This window comes from Gymnoscopelus braueri, assembly GCF_963280865.1.
Source record: "Gymnoscopelus braueri genome assembly, chromosome: 15".
NCBI lineage: Eukaryota > Metazoa > Chordata > Actinopteri > Myctophiformes > Myctophidae > Gymnoscopelus > Gymnoscopelus braueri.
The window spans coordinates 3,096,786-3,105,741 of NC_137620.1; the positions used below are offsets into that span (position 1 = coordinate 3,096,786).

An 8,956-nucleotide genomic window follows, 5' to 3' on the forward strand; every position below is an offset into this window, starting at 1 on the left:
CATCACAGCAAAACAGCTTAGCATCAAAATCAGTTTAACCCCTGAAACCTATTTTATACATCAGCATACAACAATGGACAGCAGGTATCTTGTCTTGATGAGAGCACCTGTTGTGAATATGAACAGTCTGGATAATAATCCATGATGATGAGACTTGCAATTATATTCTGATTTGAGTAATGAGGTGTCAAAGTGGAGTAAAAAACGTTTTCTGGTTTTAAATGTATTGAAGTGAAAGTTGTGATGAATAGGCTATAATCTCAAGTGAAGTATTGTAACAACTGGGAACACGCCAAATGTGACCAGATGGACACTGATAATACTTTTGGATAAATCAAAGTGACTATGCCACTCTCTTAAGGGGAGAGACCCTGAACAAACTATACATTTACTCCCCACACAAGTTGGACAAGACGGACAGAGGCTTTCGGGTGTACAATCATGACCACTTTATTTAAATAGATAGCAGCAGAAGAGTCTGATCAAAGTATCACCACTTATTGACCGGGTGCAATAAGAACAGTTTCAGAATACACTGCACACTGATAAAATAACACTGCACACTAAAAGTGGGGAAGGGACAAGAACGGTCATCAATGAGAAGATACAATAACTGAGGACTCTTATAAAATCTGAAGCAACAGTGAGGCACTTGAGTAGCAACTATAAACGATAAAATCTGAAGCAACAGTGAGGCACTTGAGTAGCAACTATAAACGATAAAACTAAAATAGAGGACATTTAAAAAAAAGAGTTGCATTGTGGTTATTTAGTCACACTCCAGTATAGACCACTTTCCAGTTAGCGGCGGTTAAGTCTGCCTTGCTGGAGGACATTATCCTGCCATGCAACTCTACCTGCTGGCGTCTGGAAGTAATCTTTAAAAGCGTTCCGAACGGCCAACCCATCTTTCGTTGCTCGAGCTGCAGTGTTGCGTGCTAGACCAAGGAGGTTGTTATCAACCCTAACAATATCTCTCCATTCTCCATCAGCACTGGCACTGTCCACCAGTGCGTTGTCCACATAGCGTGGCCCTACAGCTGTGTCACTGTCAGTGACTGTCAGGTAATTGTGTAGCGCCACACAAGCCTTGGTTATGTCTTCAGCTTTTTCAATGCTACACTCCATGGGACCCCCGAAGATCCTCCACCTTGCCCTAAGAATACCGAAGGCATTCTCGATCACCCGCCGTGCTCTCGAAAGCCTGTAGTTGTAGATGCGCTCATCACCTGTCAGATTCCTCCCTGTAAAAGAAAGAAAACATAACATAAGACTATCAATATAGGAGCTGATATATTATCATTACAAATAGCCTAGGTATAAAATAGGGCTAAAGTGGTTAATGTATGTTTTAAATAGTACAATATTTGCCAGTGGAGTAGAAGTATACGTATAGACAATTGGAAATACTTCAGTAAAGTAAAAGTACCTAAAAACTGTGTTCTAGGGTAAATGTATTTAGTTACTTTAAACCACTGGCAATAGATGCAATGCAGTCTCACCTCCATAAGGTCTCATCAGGTTCACTTTTGTGGGAAAGGCCTCGTCAGCGACGAAGACATGTGGCGCAATGACCTCACTTCCTGGCAGCAACGATGGACGTGGAAGAGGGAGCTGTCCATCGATTAGCTGTGATCCGAAGACGCTCCTTGAGAAGACACCAGCGTCACTGTCTCGTCCATACGCACCGATGTCGATGTAGGTGAACTTGTACCTGGCATCACAGGCGGCCATCAGGATGAAGCTGAAGTAACCTTGATTGATTGATTGAATATTTTATTAGACAGAAATGTAAAAATTAAATTCATCAACATATAAATTAGCACCAAACATTTAATATCATCACAGATATAAGCTATGACCTTGTATATCTGCTATTTTTGAAAAGCCAAAGTATAAAAGGTTAAAAAACTAAAAATCAACATTAGCAGCCCCTCACCCTATTCTGTTGTAGCCGACCACAGAAAGTTGTCTTTGTTTTCAAATGGGGCTCATTTGCGTTCGGCCGAATTGTTAATGAGTGGACATTAAAAACCGTCAAACCGGTTCTGGCCCGGTTCTGGACGCCCGGTCAATGTTAGAATCCACCAAACGCCACTGCCTTTGGCTATTCAAAAATAGCAGATCTACAAGCTCATACATTTTAACTCAAGTTACATTACCTTTGTAATTGAAGTAGGCACTTCCACTGTTGATTGGTGCTTGGATTTGGACATGTTTGCCATCGATAGCCCCGACACAGTTGGGAAAATTCCAGTCTTCCCAGAATTCTGCCTTCAGCCTCAACCACTCCGCTCCCGTAGGAAAAGCAACAAACTCATCCTTCAGTGCCAGCCATATTGCTTGGCATACCTCACTGACAATCGCAGCCACCGTTGAAATGCCAAGCAAGAAGGTTCCTGCCACAGACTGATGGCTGTAGCCGTGGGCAATAATCTTCAGTGTGACAGCAAGGCGCTCGGCTGGACTCACAGGGTTGCTGTGGTTGTTTCCATGTTGGATGTACGGCGTCACCTGACGAAGCAGGTCGTCGAATTTAGCGACGGACATCCTAAAGTACTGATGGTGCAGTTCGGGGTCTATTCGTCTCATTCGCAGGATGATTCTAAAAAACTCCCCATCTACGCGTCGCTCTGTATTTAATGGCCTGACGTACCATTGTCTGCGCCTCCTCTCCCTCTCTTGTTTCCTTCTTCTTATCCTTCTTCTCAAAAGCATGAGCAACAACAGTTCCTCTTCGGCAACCAAGGCAGCGTCCGACATGTTTGCAACACAACCCATGACTACTGACGTAAACAAACATCAACGCTGAACGCTGCTACTTGACTACTTCCTACTTCCGTCTCAAAATGTAGCAATGTGAAAGGCTCATATCAAAAGACACCATGATGATGATGATCATCATCAGAGATATTTACATAGACACAAGTTTCAATGTCCTCATCAATATGCTGACTGTTTTGTCTTCCCCAAAGAAAGAAAACCCAGAGATGTTCACATAGTTAATAGTTCATTTCCAATGGGATTTTTTTTTTGGTGTGCAATAAATGGTCAGTTTAGATGATGAAAAGGGTTAGTAAGTATACTGGTATGTGAATAAAATAAAGTGATGATCTGTGTTGTTAACATCCTTGAAGATTATTCCCAAATCTAAACGCATTGTTTGCAAATAGCTGATCTACAAGCTCACAATGCACCACGATATTTTCAGATGTCCTAAGTATAAAACAGGTTAAAATAGTCTGGATTTGATGCTATATGAACAACTTTGTTGACTGCCCCCCCCCCCTCTCTTTCCCCCTTTTCACAACATCTTGACCAACTTAGCTGACGTAAAAGCTGTTGAATTGCAACACATTGTGAGCTTGTAGATTGCCTATTTTCTGTGAATGTTTGCCTTTTATGACATGCAGAGAATAGGGTTGCTGGGGTTCATGTGGTTTGCTCATTTTGCTGGGTCTGCCTGAAACACCCTGAACTAAAGGACCCCTATTTGTTTATGTATTTATTTTTAGATTAGAGTGAAAATCTGCAGACAGAGATTCTTTAGGGTGTTGAGACGATAATGCTTAATATAATTTATATAATCAGGATTTGGCTGATCAAGGCACACAGAGTGGGGGAGTGTTTACTAATGAGTTATTTTAAATGTTGAATTTCTCCAACTACCACCAAACACATGCGATTCGCCAAACAGATATATAAGTATATCATGGTGTCTCTAGTTAGTTCTTAATTTGCCATATTGTAGATCAGTGGATCTCATTGTAAGGTTTGGGTACCTCCAGGAGTCATTGACAGGGTTCCAGGGGGTCCCCGGCTAAATGACAGACACATTTAAAATGCAAATAAGACAACAGACTTCTAGGACATTGATTCTTGTACTGTAACATTTATATTACTGTGATAGAATAGATTGGTTCTCAAACATGTTCAGCTGAGTTAGAAGAGATACACTGGTGTGTCAGACATACAAAAGAATCCATCATGAACAAAATCTTTGAAACACTATTTAATAGTGGACATTGGAAATGTCTACAAGCTCACAACGCCTCATTGAAAGTGTTTTTTCTTTAAAAAAATCATTGCATTTAACGCCTATTATTTCTACTATTGCTACACATTTCTACAGAACCTGTGGATATCTTTGTCATTCTGGGCTTAAACAAAAAGTTGAATATTTGAATGATATAGCACACATAGAGGAACTGTTAGTGGTGAAACATTTATTAACCCATTAAGACCTGAGGCCGCTTCTAAACATTTTCTAAATCCTAACAGTTTTTCGGAAAAAAATGTAAAAAAAAAAGATTCACGATTTTTCAAAAATAGCAGATATACAAGCTCGTAGCGCGGCATATGAGCTTGTATATCTGCTATTTTTGAATAGCCTAAAGAAATCTGAAAGTGACACAGATGCGTTCCAGGTATTAATGGGTTAAACAAAAGAAAACAAAAACATACACATAGTGAACAGTTACACAAACCCAGTAGTTTGTCAGCATTTTACTGACCTATTATTTACTGCGTATCAATGAACATAATTATTGCATGAATATGAATGAATGACTTTATAAATCCTGACAATGTGGAAAGACACAGTGATGCTCATATTGTACTACCAGTAACTGAATAAGTAAATGAGCTGGAGGGAATAATTCTATAAAGATAAATAAATGTAAAAAAAACTACAAAAAAAATGAAATTCCATCATGTTGAATAGAAAATAAGATCCATACTTAAGATAAAATAAAAATCCATCACGAGAAACTATTAATGTTTATTTTCTTCAGTCATGTCGATTGTCAGATTATCTCTCTGCTTTATCATTCTCATCCTGGATAAGACTGAATGATCATATAAGTGTCTGTGTGACTAACTTAAACTAAAGGCTAGAGGCCCCTGTATGAGTCTTCATGTGTCTTTTTAGAGCACCCTTTTGAACACAGCCTTTACCACACACTTTACAGGAAAAGGGCTTTTCGCCTGTATGTGTCATCATGTGATTTTGTAGATCACTTGTGCTAACACAGCCTTTACCACATCCTGAACAAGAAAAGGTCTTTTCGCCTGTATGAGTCATCATGTGTAATTTTAGATGAGTCTTTGTAGCAAAGCCTTTACCACAAACTGTACAAGAAAAGGGCTTTTTGCCTGTTTGAGTCCTCATGTGCTGTTTTAGATCACCCTTGCGAGCACAGCCTTTACCACAAACTGTACACACAAAGGGCTTTTCACCTGTATAAATCCTCATGTGGATTTTTAGATGACTTGTGCTAACACAGCCGTTACCACATATTGTACAAGAAAAGGGCTTTTCACCTGTTTGAGTCATCATGTGTATGTTTAGTTCAACCTTTTGAGCAAAGCCTTTACCACAAACTGAACAAGACAAGGGCTTTTCGCCTGTATGAGTCCTCATGTGTGTTTTTAGATTACCCTTTCGAGCAAAGCCTTTACCACAAACTTTACAAGTAAAGGGCTTTTCGCCAGTATGAGTCATCATGTGCCTTTTTAGATCACTTGTGCTAACACAGCCTTTACCACAAACAGTACAGGCAAAGGGCTTTTCCCCTGTGTGAATCAGATGTACCTTTTCATTAAACATTTTGGCACACTCTGTTTGTGTCTTGTGTGATTTCAGTGTGTTTAAAGCTGACTGATCTCCCCTAGTCTCCTCCCACTCATCAATGTCTTCAGTGTCTGATTCAGAACAGTGTGAAGAGAGGAGCTGGTCATCACTAGGTGGTTGTGATGTTCCACAGCCCTCTAAATCAACTTGTGTTTTCATGTGTTCAGTTGAGGTGCTGGCTACAGGCTCTCTCTCTCTGTTTTCATCTTCACTTTTCACTGCTAGTAATGTCAACGTTGACCCACCAGCCTCTTCTGGTCTTTGAAGTAGCTCCTCCTGTTCCTCTTTAATCTGTGGAAGTTGTGGTTCCTCCTGGACCAGACTGGGGCTCCTCTCCTCTTCAGGGGAAACCTCTTTACACACATGGGCGAGCAGGAAGTCTAGGAAAAAAGATACAATGAGACTCTATGGAACTTAACATGATATCATGCAGTGTTCCCTCTGCTTCATGTGTCCAGGTAAAGGAAAATCACAAGTTCAACAAATAAAAATAAAGTCTGCACACTGGCTAAAAAAGCTCAGCTGTTTTCATCGCATTTTAATTGCTTTATTTGCCTTTGTTTCCTAAATAAACTGCTAAATAAACTGCCACAATAATGTGGCCGTTGTTTGTTTACATTGCAGCTCTCATAGAAGATGCGAGGCAAGCTGAATGAGAGGCGGTCCCTACTGTTTTGGAAAGTACTTACTTGTAAATGTTAGATCAGTGAGTCTTCTGATTAGTTAATACTGAAGTAGAATTAACTGCACAGCTTCAGTGAACCCATTAATACTTTTACAACCGAACCATCTACTGAGGTACACCCTCAGTACCGGTGTCCCGGTTCAAGTGGCCGTCCATATTGTCTGGAATTTCGCTCGCTCCCGACAGCAGATGTTGTTTGCGGAAGTGGGTGGAGCTCACTTCGTCAAAGCTTAACGTCGTTTATATCAATGAATAAAGCATTACATCCATCCCATTGTTTGTGGAATCATATTTGTATGAAACAGTAAAGACATGCACCCATGAAAAACAGTTTGAATAATGAAGCAAAGAAAATCTATAAAAACACCTGAAAGTATCAAGCGGGATTCGATCCCGCCTCAACAGTTGTCAAAAATCCGTAATCTTGCGCCTAACCTGTCACGCTATGAGACACCGATAGGTACATAGGAAACAATGTATATATACTTTGGTGTGTGTCCAGATATGAACCGTCAGATACAATTTGAACTACCTTGACTCATTTCATCTGGTTGCTCATATAAGCAGATAATATAGACTGATATAAGCGCTCCGTTCACATGATAGTTTCATAGCTGTAGAAACAAGTCAATGATGTTGGTAGTCACACCATGAACCACAAACTCTTGTGTGAAGTCTGACAAGTGCATAATAGCCTATCATCTTAATAATCTTAGTTATCTTTGAATTACAAAGGCTGCTGTGCACTGCAGAGCGTAGAACAGCACCACCTGCTGTAGGTCCTACGTTAAGACAGCAGCATCAACAGTTCAAATGGTATTATTATTATAGTGATATTATTAGTGATATATATTATATCACAATGCATGTATCAAATCAATATCAAGCCCATTAACCTGGACTCTACACACCTCTTCAGTTGTGCATTAATGCCATTTTCTAACCACTCTATTACATGGCCACAACTTTGTGTGTGAAAATGTCCATGACCATATGACCATATGACCATAATTGCCACATGTGTTGCCATATGATTGGTCAATGTTAATTTGGGTTGGAAGAGGTGTGCCTAATGTATTAGTGAGTTTATAAATGGAGGTCAACTGAGGACACAAGTGTAGAGTAGGAGTAGGAAAAATAAACACATATAAGAGATAGATAACAGAGAGAGATTGATTGAATTAAGCAAGAAAGCAAGTAAGTTAGTTAGTTAGTTAGTTAGTTAGCAAGCAAGCAAGCAAACAAACAAGGAAGTAAGTAAGTAAGTTAGTTAGTTAGTTAGTTAGTTAGCAAACAAGCAAGTAAGTAAGTAAGTAGGTAGGTAGGTAGGTAGGTAGGTAGGTAGGTAGGTAGGTAGGTAGGTAGGTAGGTAGGTAGGTAGGTAGGTAGGTAGGTAAGTAGGTAGGTAAGTAGAATCAGAATCAGGTTTCTTAGCTTAGTTTAGTTTAGTAGCTAAGCAAGCAATAGCTATTAAGCTATGTGTACCTTTGACAAAGTGAAGTTGAAGGAGCTAATGGACTTTTTGGTCCAAAAAGTCTATCCTGAGGGAGCGGACAAACAGAGGGACATTCTGAAAAGAAGAGCCTTGACGTATCAAGTTACTGGTAAGCAAGTGTGTACAATATACAAGATCAACCCCAGCCTTATTCAATGTGTTCTCTTCAACTCATGCGCTTTACCCTCTGACCAGATGGAGAGTTGTACTACTTGTGCAGGAGGAAGGACCAGGGCCTGAAACAGCACTGGGCCAAGGTGGTAACCACTGCAGAAAAGGCAGCTGCAGTGTTCCAGGAGTTTCATGCCAGCGATATTGGGGCCCACTGTGGTGTTGAAAAAACCCACCATGCCATTATCGCTCGCTATTACTGGCCTGGGATGCAAGTTGACATTGGAAAATGGGTAGGGAACTAAAGTCAACTCATATTTGCTACAGTCACTGCTTCACTCTAGTGAATAATTTTCTTTCTGAACTTCATGCATACAATGATTCTGTGCTCTCTCTTCCTTCAGATAAAGCAGTGCCCACAATGTCAGGCGAAACGGTCCAATTTGAAGGAGAAGAGCCAATATAATCCAATAGAGGTGCTATATTTTGTGACACTAAGTGCTCATGTCAACAGCCGAAAAAGATAACCTCATATTCATGAAAACATGTCTTTCAGGTGGGAGAACCATTTGAATTGGTTGGCATGGACCTGTTAAAACTGACCAAAACAGAGGGAGGTAATCTATATGTGTGTGTGATTATGGATTATTTCACAAAGTGGGCAGAGGCCTACCCTCTTAAGAGTAAAAAAGCAGAGGAGGTCACTGAATGTGTACTGGATTTTATCTATACATTTGGTGTACCTCAAAGGCTGCTCACAGACAATGGGACAGAGTTAAAAAATGGTACAGTATAATATCTTTTTAACGAATTTTATGTTTGTTTTTGTTTTTTTCCTAGTATGACATTACTATGCTTCTCATTTTGTTTTCCCAACAATCATGCAATTAAAGCTCAACGAGGGGATATGTGCCGCACTGGGCATTAAAAGGAGTTACTGTGCCCCCTACCACCCCCAGACCAATGGGCTGGTCGAAAAAATGAATAGTACCATCCAAAGGCAAGTTAAATTTGGTGCAAATATGCAGCTAAA

General features: G+C 40.1%; 1 protein-coding gene across 2 annotated transcripts; it reads right to left on the minus strand.

Moving 5' to 3' along the window:
- Positions 1-518: 518 nt before the first annotated feature.
- LOC308102059 (uncharacterized protein) lies at positions 519-2,643 on the minus strand. Of its 2 annotated transcripts, XR_013934611.1 has the most exons (4): positions 2,163-2,643; positions 1,503-1,754; positions 727-1,244; positions 519-679 (listed from the first exon to the last, which is right to left on the minus strand). XR_013934611.1 is itself a non-coding variant. In XM_080451650.1 (3 exons), the coding sequence occupies exons 1-3, from the start codon at positions 2,590-2,592 to the stop codon at positions 802-804; spliced, it is 1,125 nt and encodes a 374-aa protein (XP_080307776.1). In that variant the 5' UTR covers positions 2,593-2,643; the 3' UTR covers positions 701-801. The 2 variants fall into 2 exon arrangements, 1 of the variants encoding a protein (XP_080307776.1); XM_080451650.1 differs by lacking the exon at positions 519-679 and having other exon boundaries at positions 701-1,244.
- Positions 2,644-8,956: the final 6,313 nt, after the last annotated feature.